Source organism: Aotus nancymaae, unplaced genomic scaffold (assembly GCF_030222135.1).
Source record: "Aotus nancymaae isolate 86718 unplaced genomic scaffold, 86718_ANA_hifiasm-v0.15.2.pri h1tg000030l, whole genome shotgun sequence".
Classification (NCBI taxonomy): Eukaryota; Metazoa; Chordata; class Mammalia; order Primates; family Aotidae; genus Aotus; species Aotus nancymaae.
The window spans coordinates 27139635-27164703 of NW_026988443.1; the positions used below are offsets into that span (position 1 = coordinate 27139635).

Here is a 25069-nt window from a genome sequence, read left to right on the forward strand (position 1 = left end):
CGGAGGCGGGGCCCAGGGACTCGGAGCGCAGCGCTGCGCCGAGGCGCCGGGTAAAAAGACCCCCGAGCCCTCCCTCCGTGGCCGGGCTAGGGATACGGGCTCCTCGCCCCCTCGCGGCCGCCGGCTGTCTGTCCTTTTGTCTGTCTGCGCTGGGGAGAGGACCGGGGGCCAGCTCTGGCCTGGGGGCAGCCCGGGCTCACCCTCCCCGCGCCCACCCCCGATCCCTCCCCGGCCGCTCCTCCTGCTGCCCCTTGGCGCTCTCGGGCGCGGGGCCGGGGGGCGTTTGCGCGGGCCGCGGGCACCCCGCCTCCTCGGGCTCTGGCGGGGACGGCCCCGGCGTCTGACAGCCTTGGGTGGAGCTGGGGGAGGGGAGGATGGGCGTGGGCGTGGGCGTGCAGACTGGGGGGTATCGGTCCCAGCGTCTGGGTCTCGCAGAAAAGCTTCTAAATTTAGATTTCAGAGAAGATTGTGTTGCCTAAGGGTTTGTCTGAGCCGCCTTGGAAGACCTCCGGCTCTTGTCTGGTAATTCCTGGGAATTTACCTGGGCTCGTGCTTGAAGGAGAAGAGGGACCATCTCGGCTGATTAGACACACGCCCCAGACCCAACTCCAGGGGACAGGTGAACAACCAAGCGGCTAGGTGACCAGCTTTCTTGTCCTCTCCTTTTTGGCAGATACAGATCACTTGGATTCAGGAGAGTTTGCTTTGCTCCGTGGGAACTGCACCAGAGCTGGAGGTGGGAACGCTCTCTCTTTTCTTCAAGCTGGGATTTCGTCCGTTTTTTTCTTGCTAAAAGTCTGTGGTGTGCACTAGAAGCTGCAACCTAACACCTGTGGGAGAGCAGAGACAGTGTTCAGGGGAGACGTTGCACCTTCCCAAGGACTCACCCTCGCTCTAAAGGCGGACAGTACTGCCTTCTTTTTACAATAGAATCCCTTTAGACCTGAATCTCACCGTTTACCCATCTTCCCAGCCCATGTTCAGGCAGCTATCTATTTACATTTTTGGTTTGGTTTCAGATTTGGGCTTGGAAATTGAGGCAATGCTAAAGTAAAACGGAATGAGTGACCTTTAGGGCTGTGTGTCTCTGGGTTTTATTAGCTTTAATGCCTATAAAACAGTTATCTGGCCTCCGAGATCTTGCTTTGTGGCCAAGAATGTCCTTTCAGCGCCATTTACGTATTTACTTATTTATTTCCAACAGCCCTTGACCCTACAGGTCTGTTTTTGTGGGTGTTTGTGTTATTATTTTCGTTTTGTTGTGTGGGAGAGGACGGTAATTGCTTATTTTTCTCTTGATCACTCAGGTGTGAAGTCCCGTTGGGTACCATCTGGTCAGTTCCCCATTTGACCACTAGGAGGATTATGAAATGCAGCGGCCACTGCTGATTTAAATATGCAGATACTGATCTCTGTCTTCTGACTTGCAGCTTTAGTATTGAAGTGTTGCCTGATTCAAATTATCTGGCTTTCCTTCAGAAGAGACTTTATCTTTATCTTACAGTTTCAATTTCTGATCTTGAAGGGAGAAAATATAAAAATTAAGTCAAGATTCTGGTGTTTTCTTCTATAATAGAGAAGTATACATATTTTTAGTCTCAATATATTATCACATTAAAGGAGTATATTTTATTTTTTGTTTTTATTTATGTATTTTTTGAGATGGAGTCTCGCTTTATCACCCAGGCTGGAGTGTAATGGCTCAATCTCAGCTCACTGCAACATCCGCTCCCCAGGTTCAAGCGATTCTCGTGCCTCAGCTTCCCAAGTAGCTGAGATTTACAGGTGTGTGCCACCACGCCAAAGTAATTTTTGTACTTTTAGTAGAGATGGGGTTTCACCATATTGGCCAGCTGGTCCCAAACTCGTGGCCTCAAGTGATCCGCCTGCCTTGGCCTCCCAAAGTGCTGGGCTTACAGGCATGAGCCACTGCACCTGACCATATTTTTAAAAATATTAATAGAGCCTGCATTAATCAGTACTTAGTATATTGCCTTCTAGTTAAAATCGATTTTTATTATATACGTTTAGAGTTTTGTTTTGTTTTGTTTTTAATTAAAGGTCTGAAAAAGAACTGTTTGATATGCAGATATGCTAGAAGACTGCCTGAAAGCTGCTTCCTTTGCCACTTCCTGTGGAGGCCTGTCTTTGCCATTTGCGGTTTCTTTCTTCTTTTGGTAAGGGGAGGCAGGATCTGATTATAGGTTTGAGGTCCTTCTAGCTACATAGAGGAGTTAGTTGGCATAACAGGAGGTGAGTCTTCATTAATAGGAGTACAAAATATAGCTAGCAGTAGTCTCCCATAATTCCTCTTAAGGCAATAAACTATAATTTTATATTTGCTTATTCAGTGTGAGTGTAACTCAAGAAGGCAGGAAGGAACTGAAAGAAAACTTACAGAGTGACCAGATCCATATTCCTGTCTTTGGTAGGAAATCCAATCCCTTTTTATTCTATGTGTGTGTATTCACTCTTTCTAAGAAAATGTCACAGCTATCAATACTAATCCATCTCAGACTCTCTAATAATGCTTAAGGCTGGGACACTCTTTCTGTAGTTAATCAGGAAACTCCAGGCTTACCTATGTATCCCCTTCTCTTTGAGGTGGGGAGCAGATGCATGTCTTGGCAGCATTTTTCGTTTGGGGAGCTTTTCTCTTTGTTCCTCCCAGTGATCTCTTTGCTACACAGTGGCTTGATTGAGAAGAGTCTTGAAAATTATTAACTTTGACTACCACTCTGGAACATGTGAGGAGGGCCAGATGGTATTCCATACTCGGGTATTGTATTAGTACTCATCAATGTGGATGGCATCTGTTCCTTCTGGTCAGAGTCCATTTTCAACATTAGAAGTTTGATTTGCTTAGTGCCATGTCATCCACAGTGCATGGCATTGAGCCTCTATCACCAGATAGAGGCTTTATTTCCTATGCTGTTCTCATTTACAGATGGCTATTTGAGACATTTTCTGTCTCACAGGGATGTGATGCCTTTGCTACCTGTAAGCAAGATAATGTCACAAAAAATCCACTGGTGTAGATTGCAGGGCTTGACTTCCACTGGGCATGTGACATGCGAGCTGCCACCCTCTTTGGCTTCCTTTTGCTTCCTTTTGCAATTCATGAGGGTTATCTCCTTGAGCCCTCAATACTTCTAACCCTGGTTGCCTGAGTTTTGCTTCCTCTTTTATCCTGTGACCTCTATCGTGATCACTTAACAGTATTCTGGATTCCAAAGATGGATTTAGAGTATAATTCTCTAAATCCTCTGAAGAAGTCCCCTCTTAAACTTTCTGGGACCTTGACATTAGGCTAGAGATTTATTCATTTCTTTCTTTCATTAGTTCAATTGTTTATAATTGGTGAGTTTTGTATGCTTAGGAGCTGTTTTTTAAAGACATTTTATCTTTAAATTTTATATAACTGCTGGGGGAAAATGACGTGCTAACAATAACCTTTCTTATTGTAGGTTAGCATCTTGCAAGGAGGTAGTAATATATCCAGTCGTGAAACTGGGCAAGACCAGAGCTCTTGGATCAGGGAAACATGTCCCGTCGGAAACAGACAAATCCAAATAAAGTTCACTGTGAGTATTGGGCTTTGTCTTCTGGAACCTGGGAATGCTGAGGGGTAGGATGGAAGAGTAACCTGAATTTATGGGAGAGGCTTAGCTTACACTGATTTATGAAGAAGAAAAGGTTAAATTTAAAACAGTTTGCTGAGCAGAAAAAAAAAAGGGAAAAAAGAAAAAGGGTGAAAGGATGTTGGATATGATGGATTTAAAGTGTGTCTGGTTGCTGGGGGAGGTGTTAAAAACTGATCTTAGGGGTATGTACACTTGATTTATCTTTAATATCACATTAACAAACATTTATAAGATACCTACCCTGTGCAGATCCATGTGCTAGATGTTAGGGCTGTAAAACAATATAAGATCTATAAGACTGTAATATAGCCTTAGATATATAAATATGAATGATAGTATATGCTAAGTGCCAAACAGATGCTGCAGATTGTAAGTACCAGAGAAGTTAGGAGGAAGGAAGTTAAGAGAGCTCTGTGGACTGAAGTAGCAAGGGGAATGCTTAATGCGCTTGAGCTGGGCCTTAGAGGGTAGAATGTGGATTTGAAAAAAATAAATAAATAAATAAAAAGAGGCAGGGAGAGGGAAAATCAGGTAGGGAAACTAACATGAGCAAAGATAGAGGCGGGAATACAAACATGTTCAGAGGATGAGGAGACTTGATATAAAGGAGAAGTTTCATTTGTTCACAAGTTATAAGATGTGAAGTTAGAGATGTTTCACTCTACATTGTGGAAGCCTGATTGCCAGGCCAAGTTCAAAGTTCATTCTATAGTCTGTAGGGAACTACTGAAGGTTTTTGTGGGTTTTTTTTTTTTCTTTTTGAGACAGAGTTTTGCTCTTGTTGCCCAGGCTGGAGTGCAATGACATAATCTCAGCTCACCACAACCTCTGCCTACCGGGTTCAAGTGATTCTCCTGCCTCAACCTCCCAAGTAGCTGGGATTACAGGCATGCACCACCATGCCCGGCTAATTTTGTATTTTTTTAGCAGAGACAGGATTTCTCCATGTTGATCAGGCTGGTCTTGAACTCCCGACCTCAGGTGATCCGCCCACCTCAGCCTCCCAAAGTGTTGGAATTACAGGCATGAGCCACCACGCCTGGCCACTACTGAAGGTTTTTAAGCAGGGAGAGGGGAGTGACATTTAGAATGCAGCATTTTGGTACTATGAAGCAATTCGTGGGATGGATCACAAGAGGGAGAGGCTAGAAACCAGAAGACCAGGTATACGCTGTTACCTTGTATTGTTTTCAGCAGTTTTATATGCATATTTTTCTTTTTTTTTTTTGAGACAGAGTCTTGCTCTGTCACCGAGGCTGCAGTGGAGCAATGCAATCTTGGCTCACCGCAACCTCCGCCTCCCTGGTTCAAGTGATTCTCCTGCCGCAGCCTCCTGAGTAGCTGGGATTAAGGTGTGAGCTACCATGCCGGGCTACTTTTTTTTTTTTTTGAGACGAAGTCTCACTCTGTCTCCCAGGCTAGAGTGCAGTGGTGCCATCTTGGCTCACTGCAGCCTCCACCTCTCAGGTTCAAGTGATTCTCTTGTGTCAGCCTTCTGGGTAGCTGGGACTACAGGTGTGTGCCACAATGCCCGGCTAATATTTGCTATTTCTTTTTTAGTAGAGACAGGGTTTCACTCTGTTAGCCAGGATGAACTCGATTTCTGACCTTGTGATTCGCCTACCTCGGCCTCCCAAAGTGCTGGGGTTACAGGTGTGAGCCACTGTGCTCGGCCTTTCTTTTTTTTTGTATTTTTAGTAGAGACAGGGTTTCACCATGTTGGCCAGGCTGGTCTTGAACTCCTGACCTCAGGTGATCCACCACCTCTGTCTTCCAAAATGCTGGGATTATAGGCATGAGCCACCATGCCCAACACATATTTTATTTCAGTAATTGCATGGTAAACTTCTAGAAGGCAGAGAATATATGCCATATGCATTTCCTTATATATCCTCTCTACTTCTAGCACTACTCATGGAGGGTGTTCAAAAAGTGCCTTCTTAAATTGACATTAATATCTATGCAGATTTGAAAAAATTAACCATTTTCCTATGATCTGGGAAGGTAAGCATTCCTACCCAAATGTTCATTAAAAAGTCAAATAAATAGTGGCTGGGCACAGTGGTTCATGCCTATAATCCCAGCACTTTGGGAGGCCAAGGTGGGCTAGATCATCTGAGGTCAGGAGTTCGAGACCAGCCTGGCCAACATGGCAAAAACCTATCTCTACTAAAAACACACAAAAAATTAGCTGGGCATGGTGGCAGGCACCTGTAATCCCAGCTACTCTACTCGGGAGGCTGAGGCAGGATAATTGCTTGAACCCAGGAGGTGGAGGTTGCAGTGAGTTTAGATCGTGGCACTGTACTCCAACCTGAGCAAAAAGAGTGAGATTCCATAAAAAAAAAAAAAAAAAAGACAAATAGTTCCCTATTATTATGGACTGATTGAGTAAAGTGCAGCAACATTTGAAGAGAATTCAGAGATGAAAAAACAAAAAAAAAACCTAGGGGTGTGTGTGTGTGTGTGTGTGTGTGTGTGTGTATACACATAATTTCTTTTTTTTTGAGATGGGGTGTTGCTCTGTTGCCCAGGCTAGAGTGAAGTGGCATGATCTCAGCTGACTACAATCTCTATCTCCCAGGCTCAAGTGATCCTCCCACCTCAGCCTCCTGATTAGTTGGGACTACAGATGCATGCCACCACGCCCAGCTAAATATTTGTATTTTTTGTAGAGATGGAGTTTCACCATGTTGCCCAGGATTGTCTTGAACTCCTGAGCTCAAGCAGTCTACCCACTTCAGCCTCCCAAAGTGCTGGGATTATAGGCATGATCCACTGCAGCTGGCCAAAACCCTACATTGGATAGGATAGATTAGCCAAGTAGTTGACAAGAGAACTAAAATTTATTAAAAACATATAGGCTGGGCGTGGTGGCTCACCCCTGTAATCCCAGTACTTTGGGAGGCCAAGGCAGAAGGATATCATTAGCCCAAGGGTTCAAGACCAGCCTGGGCAACATGGTGAAACCCCATTTCTACAAAAAAATACTAAAAAATTATGTATGGTGGCATACACATGTAGTGCCAGCTGCTCAGTAGGCTGAGGTGGGAGGATGGCTGGAGCCTGGAGGGTCAAGTCTGCAGTGAGCCAAGATTATGCCACTGCACTCCAGCCTGGGTGACAGAGTGAGACCCGGTCTCAAACAAACAAACAAAAAACTGTATCCCAGGAATGCACTTTCTCTGAATCTTACTGGTTTATTTCAAGAGTAGAAGATTGGCCAGGTGCAGTGGCTCACGCCTGTAATCCCAGCACTTATAGTGAAACCCTGAATCTATAAAAATACAAAAATTAGCCCGGCATGGTGGCATGCGCCTATCATCCCAGCTACTCAGGAAGCTGAGGTAGAGAAGAATTGTTTGAACCTGAAAGGCAGAGGTTGCAGTGAGCCGAGATCTTGCCATTGTACTCCAGCCTGGGCAACAGAGTGAGACTCCAGTTTAAAAAAAAAAAAAGGATAATCAAGAGTAGAAGACAGCATAGTGAGGAATTAAGAGAGTTTTGACATTTTATACATTATTGAGATTATGATAGCAAACCTCCATATACAATTCTTTCTTCTATTTAAGTCCTGGAAAAGTTGTATAAAACGGAACCAGTTGGATGCTTCTAGGAGTGTATTCTGGAACAGGGGGACGTGCAAGGCTACTTAATGTACAGGTGAGTGGTTAAGGGAGGATTTAGAAATTGCTGCTAAAGGCCGGGTGCTGTGTCTCACGCCTGTAATCCCAGCACTTTGGGAGGCTGAGGTGGGCTGAACACGAGGTCAAGAGATCAAGACCATCCTGGCCAACATGGTGAAACCCCATCTCTACTAAAAATACAAAAATTAGCTGGGCGTGGTGGCACTCATCTGTAGTCCCAGCTACTCGGGAGGCTGAGGCAGAAGAATAGCTTGAACCTGGGAGGCAGAGGTTGCAGTGAACCAAATTTGTACCACTGCACTCCGGCCTGGGTGACAGAGTGAGACTCTGTCTCAAAAAAAAAAGAAAAGAAATTGTTGCTAAAACAGCAAAATGTAGTGGGCTTGCATGTGAGGATTGTCAAGAAAGATAAAATGAAGTATCTTTGGCGGAGCGCAGTGGCTCATGCCTATAATCCTAACACTTTGGGAAGCCAGTGCAGGATAGCTTGAGCCTAGGAGTTCGAGTGCAGCCTAGGCAACAAGGCAAAACTCTGTGGTGGTGCACACCTGTAGTGCCAACTACTTGGGAGATGGAGGTGGGAGGATCGCTTGAACTCAAAAGGTCAAGGCTTCAGTGAGCTGAGATCACACCACTGCACTCCAGCCTGGGTATTGGAGTGAAATCCTGTCTCTAAGAAAAGAAAAAGAGAAAGAAAAAAATGAAGTATTTTAGCACAGGCCATCTAACACAGGGGTTTAGAATTGTTTCTCCTCTCTGGTTGATAAAAGACACAAGTGTGACCCCAAGAAGGCAGGGCAGGAAAGGTACTCTTAGTAGAGATGATAGGTTCACAAACAAGGCAGTTATAGGAGTTGGGTATTCACCTACAAAAGCCACCTGTCCAAGAGCCTGGTTAGGTTTGAGGAAAGTAGCTGGTGGGGTGATGGCATGATTGTAGTAAGGTCAGGGGAGTCACTTCAGGCTTATGTGGCCGATGGCTATGCCCACGTAGCATGTATTTATCAGCTCCATCTCCCTGCCCCATAGTCAAAGCCAAGATGAGCTGGTAGTGGAGTTGATAAACAGATGGATGCCAGGTGCAATAGCTCATACCTGTAATCCCAGCACTTTGGAAGGCCCAGGTGGGCAGATCACCTGAGGTCAGGGGTTTGAGACCACCCTGGCCAACATGGTGAAACCCTATCTCTACTAAAAATACAAAAATTAGCTGGGTGTGGTGGCACAAACCTGTAATTCCAGCTACTCGAGAGGCTGAGGCAGGAGAATCACTTGAGCCTGGGAAGCGGAGGTTGCAGTGAGCCAAGATCTCACCACTGCACTCCAGCCTGGGCAACAGAGTGAAACTCCATCTAAAAAAAAAAATGAAGAAAAACAGATGAACAAACAAGGCATGGAAGTAAGGAGAATATCACACATCCACAGTTGCAGAAATGCAGTTACCAGAGTCAAGCCAAAGGACGTTGTTTTGAGGTGGACTAGATGGGACTTTGCAGGCTCTTCAGAGGTGGCCATTATAAGGGCCTTTACTGTGGGGCTGTGAGCACAGATGTTCAGCTACAACTAAAGAACAGACCCCCAGGAAAGAGCTGTTTTCAGTGACGCATTTGGTCAGGGAGCCACAAAGCCTTCTCAGGTGATACACTAAGCTTGACTAAAGAAGAAAAGACACTGAGATTTGCTAGTTTCAGAGGACCTTCTTTTTATTTATTTATTTGTTATTTGGGGACTAAAGCTGACCCTACCCTTTTCGAAAGGTCATCTTTTCATCACCCATGACAATAGTGGCCAGTAGAAATAAGTAATTTCATTTTCTGACCATGTGAGTCTCCCATCACCTTGCAGTGAAATTGAACCAACTAAATGTATTGAATTGAATGCTCCTTGTCTATTAAAGTAAATGAAATGGGGCCTAGCGTGGTGGCTCATACCTGTAATCCCAGCACTTTGGGAGGCTGAGGTGGGGAGATCACTTGAGGTCAGGAATTCAAGACCAGCCTGGCCAACATGGCAAAACCCCATCTCTACTAAAATAAAAAAAAATAGCTAGTCATGGTGGCACATGTCTGTAATCCCAGCTACTTGGGAGGCTGAGGCAGGAGGATTGAACCCAGGAGGCAGAGGTTGCAGTGAGCTGAGATCACGTCACTGGACTCCAGCCTGGGTGACAGCATGAGACTTGGTCTCAAAAAATAAATAAAATAAAGTAAATGAAATGGACTCAAGGTCTCGGAGGCAGGAAAGTCTGCATTAAGTTTTGCTTAACTATCAAAGCCAGTTGACACTTGAGCAGAGTAATGGCTCAGCTTTATTAGATATGCCTTCTGGGAAGAAGATTGTGTGGCATGAAACTAATAGGCCACTTAAAGGGATATATTAAAAATTCCAGCTGGGCGTGGTGGCTCACACCTGTAATCCCAGCACTTTGGGAGTCTGAAACAGGACAATTGCTCGAGGCCAGGAATTTGAGACCAACCTGGGCAACATAGTGGGATCTGATTTCTACAAAAAAAATCTAAAAATTAGCCAGGCACAGTGCTCATGCCTGTAATCCCAATACTTTAGGAGGCTGAGGTGGGAGGATTGTTTGAGTCTGGAAGTCCAAGGCTGCAGTAAGCTATAAATACACCACTGCTCTCTCCAGCCAAGGTAACAAAGTAAAACCCTGTCGCAAAAAAATATATATTTAAAAAAAAACTCACTGCTGTAACCCAGCAACGTTTGATGGATCCATATTAGAAGCCAGTGGGCAGCCGTTTTGGCAGTTGCTGGGTTTTCATCAGGACTGTTTATATGTCTAAATCACTGGCATGATCCTTTCCTCAGAAATAATCTGGACAGACTCTTGTATTTTGCCCACTTCACTTCATTAATAGGCTTGATACAGAGCTTTTGGAATAAAAACCCAAAATTGTGATTAGTTACTGAGAAACTGCTGATGGGCTGAAATCCGTTTTAGACATTCTCCCTACCTCCTTCCCCATTTCACCCCTTCTGAGTACACTTTTTTTTTTTTTGAGACGAAGTCTTGCTCAGTCACCCAGGCTGGAGTGCAGTGGCACGATCTCAGCTCACTGCAACCTATACCTCCCAGGTTCAAGCAATTCTTCTGCCTCAGCCTCCCAAGTAGCAGGGATTACTTGCACTCACCACCATGCCTGGCTAATTTTTGTATTTTTAGTAGAGATGGGGTTTCACCATGTTGGCCAGGGTGGTCTCAAACTCCTGACCTCAAGTGATCACCCACCTCAGCCTCCCAAAGTGCTGAGATTACAGGCATGAGCTACCTTGCCTAGCCCTGAGTACACATTTCTGTCAATACTTGTAGAGAGGTTGAAAATACAGTCCCTTGCACACTTTCATTTAGTGTGTTTGAACTAACCAAACCACTAAGAAAAGGAATTCTTTTTTTTTTTTTTTTTGAGACGGAGTTTCGCTCTTGTTACCCAGGCTGGAGTGCAATGGCGCGATCTCGGCTCACCGCAACCTCCGCCTCCCGGGTTCAGGCAATTCTCCTGCCTCAGCCTCCTGAGTAGCTGGGATTACAGGCATGCGCCACCGTGCCCAGCTAATTTTTTTTTTGTATTTTTTAGTAGAGACGGGGTTTCACCATGTTGACCAGGATGGTCTCGATCTCTTGACCTCGCGATCCACCCGCCTCAGCCTCCCAAAGTGCTGGGATTACAGGCATGAGCCACCGCGCCCGGCGGAATTCTTTTACTTTAGAGACTTTTGCTTTCAGATTGCAAAATACACACGTGACTTAAAACTTACAACTTTAGCTGGGCGTGGTGGCTCACGCCTGTAATCCCAGCACTTTGGGACGCCAAGGTGGGTGGATCACCTGAGGTCAGGAGTTTGAGACCAGCCTGACCAATATGGAGAAACTCCATCTCTACTAAAAATACAAAATTAGCCAGGTGTGGTGACACATGCCTGTAATCCCAGCTACTCGGGAGGCTGAGGCAGGAGAATTGCTTGAACCTGGGAGGCAGAGGTTATGGTGAACCAAGATCGCGCCACTGCACTCTAGCCTGGGCCACAAGAGCGAAACTCTATCTCAAAAAAAAAAAAAAAAAGAAAGAAACTTTCAGCTTCAACTAAAAGCTTTACAAAGAGGAGAAATAAAAGCCTTTGAAGTCCTTTCTCTTTTAAAAAGCACAACTTACTTTGTTTTTATTCATTCTGTTAGCGTCGTTGTGAAGTAAATGGCTGTGTTTCCAGCACCTTGGGTTACAAAGACTGTCAGCTAGAAATGGAATCCTAAGCGCCTCACTCCTAATACTAGCTCATTTTTCCTGAACTGGACATTTGCTCTCTTAAAGAATGTTTTGGCCGGGCGCGGTGGCTCAAGCCTGTAATCCCAGCACTTTGGGAGGCCGAGGTGGGTGGATCATGAGGTCAAGAGATCGAGACCATCCTGGTCAACATGGTGAAACCCCATCTCTACTAAAAATACAAAAAATTAGCTGGGCATAGTGGCGCGTGCCTGTAATCCCAATCCAGAGGCTGAGGCAGGAGAATTGCCTGAACCCAGGAGGCGGAGGTTGCGGTGAGCCAAGATCACGCCATTGCACTCCAGCCTGGGTAACGAGCGAAACTCCGTCTCAAAAAAAAAAAAAAAAGAATGTTTCAGCTGCTTTACTTAATTGTAGTCAGCTTGAAATTACATTTGTTTCACTGCACCAAGGACCCGAGAGAGAATTGTAAAATCTTTGTCTTTCTAATAATTTTCATCTCAGTCTTCTCATCTGTTCTTCAAACTTGCTTGCATGGCCTTGTTCTTATCTGGTCTGAAAAACCTTAACCAAATCACAGACAAACAGTATTTTCTTGATTTTGTATCCAAAAAAAAAAAAAAAAAAGGAGAGAAAGTATCTTGGTTTTTATTATGGAGTGTAGCTGATTCTCAGCTATTAATAGACAAATACCCATATTAAATAAGATGGTTGCCCTACATTAATATTTAGGGACCAGAGGATTTTTTTAAAACCGACTCCAAAGATCTCAAGACAGAATGGAATAATTCTAACATTATAAAAATAGGCAGTTCTGTAACACTTCTTAATCACTAGTATCTCCATGGATCACAATATACTGCAGTTAATGTGACCTGCTTTTAGCAAGTCTCACTACCTTATGAAAGGATGATTCTGGACAATTTGATTTGAAGATTAGGTAAATAGTAACTACTGGAAGATCATTCACATATCTTAGGAGGTCTGCTAAAATAGCTTTTTTTTTTTTTTGAGGCAGAGTCTTGCTCTGTCGCCCAGGCTGGAGTGCAGTGGCGTGAACTTCACTCACTGCAGCCTCTGCCTCCTGGGTTCAGGCACTTCTCCTGCCTCAACCTCCTCAGTAGCTGGGATTACAGGCATGCACCAACATGCCCAGCTAATTTTTGTATTTTTAGTAGAGACAGGGTTTCACCATGTTGGTCAGGCTGGTCTTGAACTGCTGACCTCAGGTGATCCGCCCACCTCGGCCTCCCAAAGTGCTGGGATTACAGGCGTGAGCCACTGCACCAAGCAAAATAGCTTCTTTTTTATGGTTTTTATATATTTTGCTTTATGGTGATGCTTAAAATAGGAATAGTCCTGAGGAATAAAGTTCACCTTACCCTTTTTCCCAAGTTAAGAATAGACTAAAATATAAGCACAGCTTTCCTTTCTAAACTGCCAAAAAGGAATGACAGAATTAACTTATCCAGGTTACACCAGGTGAGATTGCCTAGGAGTCCTAGATAGGCAAGTTGTATTGAACAGATTTCTCTCTGTTCCTTGAAAGCCTAAATATTCAGACAACATCAATAGAAAAAAATAAATCTTGAGCTCATGTTGGAGACAAAACTGAATCACTGACTCATCTGGAAAGGGACATATCCTTTTAGATGTCTTTATTAATCCATTGGTGAATCCAAGAAAGAAGATATAATGTTTATTCTAGATGTCTTTATTAATCCATTGGTGAATCCAAGAAAGAAGATATAATGTTTATTCTTAGTATGTTCTAAACCTAGCTGGTTTCTGGCTAAGTTTCTTTGAAGACCAGAAGTGTCACTGATGAGAATGGTCTGCCCCTTGTAAATTATATGCTAGTACATAACTTATTCCTTAGTGCTATGTCTGCCCATGGCTCCTAGGTCTGAAAACATGCACCTATCCCAAATAATTCAGTAACGAATAGTAGACCCTCAGCCGGAAACAGTAGCTCACGCTTGTAATCCCAGCACTTTGGGAGGCTGAGGTGGGCGAATCACCTGAGGTCAGGAGTTCAAGACCAGCCAGGCCAACTTGGTGAAACCTCATCTCTACTAAAAAAAATTAGCTGGGCGTGGGCAGGTGCTTGTAATCCCAGCTACTCGGGAGGCTGAGGCAGGAAAATCGCTTGAACCCAGGAGGCGGAAGCTGCAGTGAGCAGAGATCAAGCCACTGCACTCCAGCGTGAAAGTCTGTCTCTTAAAAAAAAAAAAAAAGTACCAGTTGGCCCTGGTCTTGTTGTTGCAGTGTAACCAACACAGAGAAATTAAGTATTTCACTTCTGCAAAAGGGATGAGGAAACACTCTAACACTGAATTCATTTTTTTTTTTTTTTGCTTTCTGTACCCATTAATTTATATCCAATGTGTCATCTTGGATATTGTGAAGATGGACTTAACACAGCTTATTTTTCCTTTCCTTTAGGGATATGTAGCTGGGAATACACTTTAACATGAACCACCTCTATTCCCAGTCACAGTATGAGTCATAATAGCCATAATGTTAGTTACTGTAATTCAGGCATGATAACTCATGATGTGGTATCAGAACCATCATTTTTCCTTTGGTCATACACTAGCCCTGATAACATAATTTTGCTGTTTGAGTTGTATGTATCAGTTTCTCATGGTATGAAGGAAACACTAACACTAGGATCAGAGCCATATTCACACAGAGATAAGTGTTTGTTTTCAGCAAAACCATCTGAAGAAGCTTCTAACCTTCTAATTACATCTCTACTAGAAGGCGGTTAAGGAATATAGACATTAAGCTGGGAGCAGTGGCTCATGCCTGTAATTCCAACACTTTAGGAGGTTGAGGTAGGGGGATCCCTTGAGAGCAGGAGTTGCAGACCAGCCTGGGCAACACAGTGAGACCCTGTCTATACAGAAAAGAAAAATATTAGCCAGGCATGATTGTACACGCCTATAGTCCCAGCTACTCTGGAAGCTGAGGTGGGAGGATTGCTTGAGCCTGCGAGGTTGAGACTGGAGTAAGCCATGATCACACCACTGCACTCTAGCCTGGGAGGGAGACTGAGACCCTGTCTCAAAAAGAAAAAGGGCATTAGAGTTAGACAGATATTGGTTCCACCATTAACCTTAGTTTTCTCCTAAGTAAAGTATAGGTAGTAATACCTACCACATAGAGTTTTGCAGATAATTAAGATAAGGTGATAACTATAAAACACTTAACTTAGAACCTGGAACTTGCAAGTGTCAAACTATTATTAGTGTTTGGTAGTTGGCATATAATAGATGCTCAATAAATATTTGCTGAAAGAATGACTAAAGGGATCACATGAAGCCTACTCCACATCAAGTCTTTCACTGCCCAAGGTCTAGGAGTGCAGATCAGCTAACCATTTGGTTCCTCCCACATCACTGTATCCTGGCTCAGAAACCGAGCCTGTGTACTTTCCTTTCTCTGTTTAGTAAGAAAGGGCCTGGCTATTGTCAGACATTTCACTGGGGCTTTTTATTATTCTCTCTTGCTGGCTGGTGAATGGGGACTGTAGTTTCTACTCTGACTGAGATAATAGAAACCTCAAGAAACCCAACTCTCTTTTCTCCTTATGCCCGGTCTCCTGGAAATAAAAGGGCACTTAAACATTAACTCTTCAGTAGCCACGTGGATCCCAAGCAGTGTTCGTGAGAAGTAAATGCAAAATCAAGGATCGGTCCAGGGCTTTGGGATACTGCATTAAAAAAAAATGGACCAAGAAGACTACATGAATATTATTTGTTGTAAATCAGCAGTGTGTTTCAGGAAGTTTGTTCTTCTGCAGAAGTGAGTTCGTATCTATTCTTCTTCTAGTCTGTTATTCAATCAGTTGTTAATTTTCTCATGGCTAATTATGATAAACATTAGAAAGAAAGTCAAGCAAGAACTTCCAGAGCATGTTTTGGAAGGAGAGTGGATAAAAGATGGGATGAGAGAGATTGCTATTTAGAAGGATGATTTGAAGTACTTATTTATAGTCAGAGATAGACACTGAGTCAAGACCATGTTAGTACATTATGGTACATAATGTTAGTACATTAAGACAGGGCCCAGATTTGTTGCCCTGTCTTCATCCCATCACTTTACCCCTTCTTGCCCGTCTTCCCAATCCTGATGGAAGGCTGTAAATGGATTTGAGAGTCTGCAGTGAAATCTGTGAGGTAGTAGTTGGTCACCTTTTGAAAGGAGTCAAGACTAGGAAGATTTAAGAGGAGAAAGTGATGCTTTCTAGCATCTGGCTTACTACCCAGGAAGAGCAGCTGCACCCAGAAACTTGGAGGCAGCAAGCTGTGTTGGAGATGAGTGACCCCGCCACAGGGTACCTACCTGTCTCCTACCTTTGAATGGTCTGACCTTCCAACCAGCTTGCCTGGGGATGTGCTGCCCAGCTGGTGGCCTGACTATTTTTCCTTGTGACCACCAGGGGATCAAGTATTTGCTGGGCTAGAAGAACAAGCCCGCCAGGCGATGATGAAAACTGATTTTCCTGGAGACCTTGGCAGTCAGCGACAAGCTATCCAACAACTAAGAGATCAGGACTCCAGTAGCAGTGAGTTCTGCACCTTCTGGTAATGACTCAGGGCAATGGGAGAAGAATTATCAGAGTGTGTGTGCTCTGGGGATTGTGCATGGGGGTTGGGAGAAAGACATGAAAAAGGAGATATGTGGATCTTCAGCGTCCCTAAAGGTGGTCTAAGGTGTATAGGCATGTTTATCCAGAAAAAGAGGACAGGTTATATATATGTAATTTTATTTGAGATGGAGTTTTGCTCTTGTTGCCCAGGCTGGAGTGCAATGGCATGATCTCGGCTTACCTCAACCTCCACCTCCCGGGTTCAAGCGATTCTCCTGCCTCAGCCTCCCGAGTAGCTGGGATTGCAGGCATGCGCCACCACGCCTGGCTAATTTTGTATTTTTAGTAGAGACGGGGTTTCTCCATGTTGGTCAGGCTGGTCTCGAACTCCAGACCTCAAGTGATTCACCCGCCTCGGCCTTCCAAAGTGTTGGGATTACAGGCGTAAACCACCACACCCGGCCTATGTGTGTGTATATATATATATATATATATATATATATATATATATATATATGTATATTTTAACTTATGGACTACAGTACTTGGCACAGTGCCATAACAAACAAAGATACAGGAATAAATACTGCTCAGGCAGTCCCTGGGCTAGGTCAAATGAAAAAAAATTCCTGTCTCCTAGGATCTATGTATTTGCAATCAATAAAATATAAGGGTGGCATCAATGAAATCTTGCTTGAAGGCCCAGTGTTAATGTTACACAAGAAGATTTGCTTAGTAATGAGATTATGCAGTGTATAAAATGCTAACGTCAGGGTCTTCCCATACCAATTCTCTAAGAAGATCCCTGTGGTTAAGACAGCGGCTGTTACAAGTTGAGCCTCATGGATTGTCTGTCCTGTGACCTGCCTGAACAAACACGTCTTGAGACATGTATTCCTAGGAAGATTTCAGCACTCTCGCCACCTCATCCACTTGATACCAGTTATTATTAGGATGAATTCAGAATCACTTTTCCAATTTTTCACCATATTTGAGGCTGGGTTGGGTGAAAACAGGGAGAGAGGACTCTGCAACCTTCTAGGAACATGTTTCCACCCAAGCTAATAATAAAGCAATATCAACAACAAATAATAATTTAGCAATTAATTCCTCAGGCACTGAAAAATGAACCCAAACATGTCTGGAAAACCTATGGAGGCCACTACTTTCTTCAGTAAAAGGTTGGAATTACAATATCTGCAAAAGTCTAATAGGTTTCCATTCGGGAAAAGATGTACTATCCCTCTAGACAGCACATGTATTTTTTTTTTATTTTTAATTTTTATTTTTTGAGACAGAGTCTTGCTCTATTGCCAGGCTGGAGTGCAGTGGCACAATCTTGGCTCACTGCAACCTCTGCCTCCTGGGTTCAAGCGATTCATCTGCCTCAGCTTCTCAAGTAGCTGGGACTACAGGTGTGCACCACAATGCCCAGCTAAGTTTTTATATTTTAGTAGAGATGGGGTTTCACCATGTTGGCCAAGATAGTCTTGATCTCCTGACCTCGTGATCTGCCCGCCTTGGCATCCCAAAGTGTTGGGATTACAGGCATGAGCCACTGCGCCCGGCCTTTTTTTAAAATTTTTCTAGTAGCAACATATATTTGGATTATTGCAAAATTACAAATATATGTTTGATACATCAGTTTATATTAAATTTGCAAATATTTCAAATAAACTGGTGAGAAAACATGGTATGATCTAATCTGTGCCAATCCTTCATTATTCAGATGGATTCAAATGAAAGGAACTTTGGGCTGGGGAATAAGACACATAAACCATAGCTCTTTCCAGACCCCAAATCCAGTCCAACTGTCGCCTGGAGTACCTAATAAGGACACATGTAACTACTAGCAGATTTGCTTAGACCTTCTCATGAAGAAAGGGAATGTACCCAGTTTTACCCAGGAAGAAGTAAATATAATGGCTGTTGCTCACATACTGGTGGATTTAGATATTATGCAAGGAGTAGTAGAGAAGGCAAGCAGCACTGTTAGCTAGGAAATGTGAGTCTCATGCGGACAGCCTGGTGAGACTCAGCCCTGTATTTCTCGCTTGCTCACATCAGGCCCAGAAGTCCAGGGTCCAGGGGTTGGGAGAGGGCTGGAGCGTCACAGCTTCCCTAGGCTTGGCTACCTCTTGAGATCTTCAAGGTACTAGCACTTTTTTCCCTTTCAGAAAGAACTACCCTTATTATTTGTTTTTCTGATCCTTTTTCATTTTCTATTTTATAAGGAATAGAGAAGAAAAATCAGCTCACATAAACCTTGCAGATTCCCCAGCCACAGGAAGGCCTCCCCATAGCTACATCCTACCCCCCAAACTAAAACAAACTCAATTTATACTTTAGTCACAAGAAAGTACGTTTCATCCTAAAGAATGGCCTGTTCCTTCCACTTAATACATTCAGTTACCCATCAGATAATCCAAAGAATCGACAGAAACAGTAGACTTATTTAGCTTAGAATGCCATGTTCCAATGTAGATTAAGAAAAGAGAGAGTTGGATACCACTGCAAAGTGCCTGAGGTTGGTTGCTGTGCTAATTTTTCCACTGTAATGAACAACCCTTTCCCTATAAAGTGACATCATTTCAAACTTATTTACTACTGTTTCCTTTGCTGGTAAGAAGGAAGAAAAACTTGCTGATGTTCCTGTAAGTGTGCCTTGCGGTTTGCTGGGAAAGGAGATTAGTGGGGTTCAGAGGAGAATAGAATAGTGACACCACAGAGGAGTTGTGCAGGGGGCTCAGGGTGAAATCAGTGGGAAGTGCCGCTAAGTCAGAGGTGGTATGCTGCGGGAATGAGCTCAGTGCAAGGTACTCGGGGAGGTGTGATTTGAAGTGTGAGATACTTGAAAACTGTGAGTCAGAAAGATTATTTTTATGATCATGCAGAGGGCACAGTAACCATTTCCGATGCAGTTTTGCCTCACTTCTTCCCTTTACGTGTATATGGCATAATAAATGACAGCTATAGCTGATTTCCACTTGACATAATATGTACCCAACTAAACTATATAAACTATATAATGGAAGATCTGAAAATGTTTTCTATATAACTGCCAACTCCAGGGTGGAGAGCAGCTCAGGATGTATTCATGCAAAAAATCAGAACAAGTGACCAGTTTGTGTGTTCCAGGTGACAGTGAGGGTGATGAAGAGGAGACCACACAAGATGAAGTCTCTTCCCACACATCAGAGGAAGATGGAGGGGTGGTCAAAGTGGAGAAAGAGTTAGAAAATACAGAACAGCCTGTTGGTGGGAACGAAGTGGTAGAGCACGAGGCAAGTGACAATGGCCCCTGGGTCCAGACATCCAGCAATGCCCTACCCTTCTGCCTGTTCTGATGCTGCTCACCCCTGTGGCACAGTCTTGCCTCTGAGGGTTTCTTGGCCTGCACAGGAGGCCTCTTCATTCGTGGCACCAGAACCCACACCTCAGATTCTCAGTTCTTGCCACATTCAGCTATGCTTTTCTTTTTTTTTTTTTTTTTTTTTGAGACAGAGTTTCGCTCTTGCTACTCAGGCTGGAGTGCAATGGCGCGATCTCGGTTCACCGCAACCTCCGCCTCCTGGGTTCAGGCAATTCTCCTGCCTCAGCCTCCTGAGTAGCTGGGATTACAGGCACGCACCACCATGCCCAGCTAATTTTTTGTATTTTTAGTAGAGACGGGGTTTCACCATGTTGACCAGGATGGTCTCGATCTCTTGACCTCGTGATCCACCCGCCTCGGCCTCCCAAAGTGCTGGGATTACAGGCGTGAGCCACCACGCCCGGCCTTCAGCTATGCTTTTCTATCGATGCATCACTGCGCCCGTGCACAGCTCTCTTTCCTACAGCTCCCCATGTCTTTCCAGACAGAAGAGCCATTTTAGTGAAGTGGAAAGCTGACTTCCCAAGGTGGACTCTTGAACGTGCTTGCAAATCTAAGTCAAGGTGTCACCTGGAGTGCTACCTTCTCACTAACTTTGTTCCTGAGGATTCCTGCAAGGAACATGACAGGAAAAATGCTACCCCTGTCTCTGCAGAGTTTATCTTCAGGGAAAAAAAATAGATCGGCTCTCTGAAGCAATCCTGTGTCCTCATGGCTGAAAGCCATACTTCCCTTTCAACTATTACTTTTTCTTCAGCCCACAATGGGAAGCTAAGAATAACATGTGCCATCAGCCTGGGTTCCTTTTAACAGGGTACCCTGTTTAAAAAGCTGGGGCAGGGAAGAAACGAGTGAAGAGTCCTAATGAGTTGCCTGTTTGTTGAATCACAGGTCACAGAGAATTTGAATTCTGACCCCTTGCTTGAACTCTGCCAGTGTCCCCTATGCCAGCTAGACTGCAGGAGCCGGGAGCAGCTGATTGCTCATGTGTACCAGGTATGGATCGGGGAGCTGTGTGCTCTGAAACATGAGTGTGGGCAGCTTGTTTGTAGCCCAGATCTTGCTTTGGCCTTTTTCTCTCTCTGACTCCTGAAGGAGTCTTGGGTTGTTGCTTCCATTAAGATTTTTTTTTTTTTTTTCCTTTGAGATGGAGTTTCGCTCTTGTTACCCAGGCTGGAGTGCAATGGCACGATCTCGGCTCACTGCAACCTCCGCCTCCTGGGTTCAGGCAATTCTCCTGCCTCAGCCTCCTGAGCAGCTGGGATTACAGGCACGCGCCACCATGCCCAGCTAATTGTCTGTATTTTGAGTAGAGACGGGGTTTCACCATGTTGACCAGGATGGTCTCGATCTCTTAACCTCGTGATCCACCCGCCTCCACCTCCCAAAGTGCTGGGATTACAGGCGTGAGCCACCGCGCCGGGCTTCCATTAAGATTTGGCTTAAAGAGGCTGGGTGCAGTGGCTCACACCTGTAATCCCAGCACTTTGGGAGGCTGAGGCGGGTGGATCACTTGAAGTCAGAAGTTCAAGACCAGCCTGGCCAACATGGTGAAATCCCATCTCTACCAAAAATACAAAAATTAGCCAGGTGTGGTGGCATGCACCTATAGTCCCAGCTACTGGGGAGGCTGAGGCAGGAGAATTGCTTGAACCCAGTAGGCGGAGGTTGCTGTGAGTCAGGATCATGCCATTGCACTCTGGGCAACAGAGTTAGACTCTGTCTCAAAAAAAAAAAAAAAAGATTTGACCCAAAGCCAAGCATGGTGGCTCACACCCAGAATCCCAGCTGAGAGGCTGAGGTGGGAGGATTGCTTAAGCCCAGGAGTTTAAGACCAGCCTGGGCAACATAGCAAGACCCCAGCTCTACAAAAATTTTTTTAAAAAATTAGTTGGGCATGGTGGTGTGTGCCTGTGGTACCAGTTACTTGGAAGACTGAAGTGGGAGGCTAGCTTGAGCCCAAGAGGTCGAGGTTGGAGTGATCACATTTCAGCCAGGGTGACGAGAGTGAGACTGTTTCAAAAAGAAAAAAAAAAAGATTCTGCTCCAAGCTTCCAACATTTTAGAAAATAAATGAGATATGTTGGATAAACATGTCTGGGTTTCCAGGCAGACACACTGTGAAAATTAAGTGACTTTTTCTAAATTATTTAATGCATATTTTAAATAGTGAAATAGAAACTAATGTCTACTAATAATGAGGGCTTTGTGTTAAAGAAAAAAAAAATTAGTTAACATGGGTGGGCACAGTGGCTCACATCTGTAATCCCAGCACTTTGGGAGGCCAAGGTGGGAGGATCACTTGAGGTCAGGAATTTGAGACCATCCTGGCCAACATGGTGAAACCCTGTCTCTACTAAAATACAAAAAAATTAGCCGAGTGTGGTGGCGCGTACCTATAATCCCAGCTACTTGGGAGGCTGAGGCAGGACAATGACTTGAACCCAGGAGGCAGAGGCTGCAGTGAGCTGAGATTGTGCCACTGCACTCCAGCCAGGGTGACAAAATGAGACTCTGTCTAAAAACAAAAAAAAACAAAAAATTAACACAAATGTTTCTGAAATACTAGTGAAAATTAGTGTAAACCACGGGATCCGAATACCAGACTTCTGTGTTCTTTTTACCATGATCCAATCACAGGGCACTTGTGCCTCCTGGCTGGTGTTGACAAGTCATTGGCACACATGGCAGCCTGGGCTGTACCATAAAAGATAGTTGGTTCATGAGGACAAGTGTTACTTCAGAAGACTATCTTGAAAAGATTGAGAAAGCAAGATATAAATACCTGTTGCATACCAGTATTCCATGCCAGCTTCTAGATTTGGCCTTCATTGTTTCCTTAACATGTATTTGTACCTGCACAGTGTGAGCCAAGGAGACAGAGAGAAATTATCCGAGACATGAATTCTTCTCAGGCTCTGAAGAGGGCTCTGGTGCCCCACTGTTTCTTAAGCCAGTCTCATGTTCCAGAATGTAGGCAGAACTCAAGCTAATGAAATCTAAGCAGTGGTCTAAATGGCTACAGCCGCTAATACAAGAGACTAACTTTTCTAGGGGCTAAACAGAATACTTGTAAATTCCTTACTCTGAGACTAATGAAAGGAAACATTTCCCAGAAAGTTTTTTTTTTTTTTTGAGATGGATTCTCACTCTGTCACCCAGGATGGAGTACAATGACACAATCTCGGCTCACTGCAACCTCCACCTTCTAGGTTCAAGTGATTCTCCTGCCTCAGCCTCCTGAGTAGCTGGGATTACAGGCGTGCACCACCATACCTGGCTAATTTTTATATCTTTAGTAGGGACAGCGTTTCACCATGTTAGTCAGACTGGTCTCGAACTCCTCACTTCATGATCCACTCACCTCGGCCTCCCAAAGTGCTGGGATTACAGGTGTGAGCCACCGTGCCCTGCCAGAAAGTTGTTTCTAAGTGGGTACAAATTGTCCTGGAGGTAGCGCCAGACTGACAGATCAAGGCTCTGTTTTACAGCACACTGCAGCAGTGGTGAGCGCCAAGAGCTACATGTGTCCTGTCTGTGGCCGGGCACTTAGCTCCCCAGGGTCATTGGGTCGCCACCTCTTAATCCACTCGGAGGACCAGCGATCTAACTGTGCTGTGTGTGGAGCCCGGTTCACCAGCCATGCCACTTTTAACAGGTCAGCTGGGCAACTATCCCTATTGTGCTGGGAGTAAACTACTGGGTATGAGTTCTGCTTTCTGAGGTTAAAGCGAAGGCTAGAGATAGGTAATGCAAAGGCAACTGATGCATGACTACCTGGAAGTACAAGTAAGAAGGCTAGGAAATACGCCTATTCCATTACATAGCCCCAAAGGAAAATGAATTCCCATTTCTTTTCCTGTCAGAATATCTTCAACTAGAAAGAGATGCAGGCCAAGTCCAAGAACACTCATGATAAAGCATGGAGAAAGAAGTTGTAGGGTCCAGAGGCCCTGGCGTGAGGACGCAGTCTCTACTGTGTCCTAGGAAGACTGGAACGTTGTATCCTTGTCCCGTTTGTCTAGTATACAGCGCAGTCTGCCTTTGCATGCAGGCAGTGCAAGGGAAGGAGGTGAGTTGGTGGTCTGCACCTTGCCTGAAGGAGGTCTCCACCTCCAGGAGCCTCCATTCCCACAGCAGGATTGCCCCTGCAAAGTTCTTACCAAAACCATTATTCTGGCTTGAGTGAAAACGCCAAGGGTATGTCTGATTTCTGGTGCACTGCTGTGGCAGGTGGCTCAGTCATTAACTCCAGGTGGGCTTTAAGACTTGATAGACACCCTTGCTTGAAGAGAAGGGATGGAGCAGTAGAAGAGATCTGTCAAACATTCAAAGTGACCCCTTTTGGTGAGCATGGAGCCCCTGGCATCATAGGAAAAGAATAAGGCAGGGCTGGAGTCCTGACCCTTGCTAGAAGGAAACCCTAACCATCCAAAATGTTTGCTTTACAGTGAGAAACTTCCTGAAGTACTCAATATGGAATCCCTACCCACAGCCCACAGTGAGGGCCCCTCCAGTGCTGAGGGCAAGGACATTGCCTTTAGTCCTCCAGTGTATCCTGCTGGAATTCTGCTTGTGTGCAACAACTGTGCTGCCTACCGTAAACTACTGGAAGCCCAGACTCCCAGTGTACGCAAGTGGGCCCTTCGTCGACAGAATGAGCCTTTGGAAGTAAGGCTGCAGCGGCTGGAACGAGAGCGCACGGCCAAGAAGAGCCGGCGGGACAATGAGACCCCCGAGGAGCGGGAGGTGAGGCGCATGAGGGACCGTGAAGCCAAGCGCTTGCAGCGCATGCAGGAGACAGATGAGCAGCGGGCACGCCGGCTGCAGCGGGATCGGGAGGCCATGAGGCTGAAGCGGGCCAACGAAACACCAGAAAAGCGGCAGGCCCGGCTTATCCGAGAGCGAGAGGCCAAGCGGCTCAAGAGGAGGCTGGAGAAAATGGACATGATGTTGCGAGCTCAGTTCGGCCAGGACCCTTCTGCCATGGCAGCCTTAGCAGCTGAAATGAACTTCTTCCAGCTACCTGTAAGTGGGGTGGAGTTGGACAGCCAGCTTCTGGGCAAGATGGCCTTTGAAGAGCAGAACAGCAGCTCTCTGCACTGAACCGCACCTTCCTGCCTGCCATCCTACCCACCTACCTACCCACCCACCCACACGCACAAGGCCCTGTCCTTGTTGCCAGAGGCAGGCCCGGGTTTGTTGCAGGTGGACCCGTGCAGCCCCTGCATGTGGGAGCAGGATGATGATGGGGTCAGGAGGGACCTGGCTCAAGGCAGCTCTGGACAAGGGAGCAGGCACTCCAGAGAACTGGACTCCCCAGCCCACTGCCACAGGCCTGCTTCTAGGACTGTGGGGCCCCTGTGTGGCCCATGAAGTTGTGAGGTCAAATAAATTAATTTTATCTTTACTGACCCTTTCCTGCTTTTCTCTCAATGTCATTCTAGCAAATGACATTGGATGGAAGTTTTCGGACAGTGGCTTCTGGTGGCTTGCCCTTTTCTTAGGGAAGGTGCTCCTCAGCTTAGGCTGTCCAAGCAGAGGCCCTTATTTGAGCCTTTACAAGTTGC

The 25069-nt window shown here is 45.1% G+C and overlaps 2 protein-coding genes across 16 annotated transcripts in view; one reads left to right on the top strand and one right to left on the bottom strand.

Annotated features, from left to right (window-relative positions):
- On the top strand, window positions 1-24914 carry ZNF821 (zinc finger protein 821). 15 transcript variants are annotated; one of them, XM_064383261.1, is made up of 10 exons: window positions 1-50; window positions 674-1785; window positions 2062-3584; window positions 7217-7307; window positions 15150-15339; window positions 15977-16102; window positions 19265-19410; window positions 20391-20495; window positions 22991-23157; window positions 23951-24914. In XM_064383261.1, exons 6-10 carry the CDS (start codon window positions 16021-16023, stop codon window positions 24603-24605), a joined length of 1155 nt encoding a protein of 384 aa, XP_064239331.1. In that variant the 5' UTR covers window positions 1-50; window positions 674-1785; window positions 2062-3584; window positions 7217-7307; window positions 15150-15339; window positions 15977-16020; the 3' UTR covers window positions 24606-24914. The 15 variants fall into 15 exon arrangements, with proteins under 15 accessions (XP_064239331.1, XP_064239330.1, XP_064239323.1 ...); XM_064383260.1 differs by lacking the exon at window positions 15150-15339; XM_064383253.1 differs by lacking the exons at window positions 7217-7307; window positions 15150-15339 and having other exon boundaries at window positions 2062-2428; window positions 3468-3584.
- ATXN1L (ataxin 1 like) overlaps window positions 1-25069 on the bottom strand; it is a 40476-nt gene that overhangs the window by 1712 nt on the left and 13695 nt on the right. The window contains exon 3 of the transcript XR_002478882.2: window positions 542-830. The gene's annotated coding sequence lies outside the window, so the exon portion shown is untranslated. The remainder of the gene's footprint in view (window positions 1-541; window positions 831-25069) is intronic.

Coding starts and splice junctions, on each gene's coding strand:
- ZNF821 (XM_064383253.1), top strand. CDS start 3,545: ATGTCCCGTCGGAAACAGACAAATCCAAATAAAGTTCACT. Junction 20,496..22,990: donor TGATTGCTCATGTGTACCAG/GTATGGATCGGG, acceptor TCTGTTTTACAG/CACACTGCAGCAGTGGTGAG. Junction 23,158..23,950: donor AGCCATGCCACTTTTAACAG/GTCAGCTGGGCA, acceptor TTTGCTTTACAG/TGAGAAACTTCCTGAAGTAC.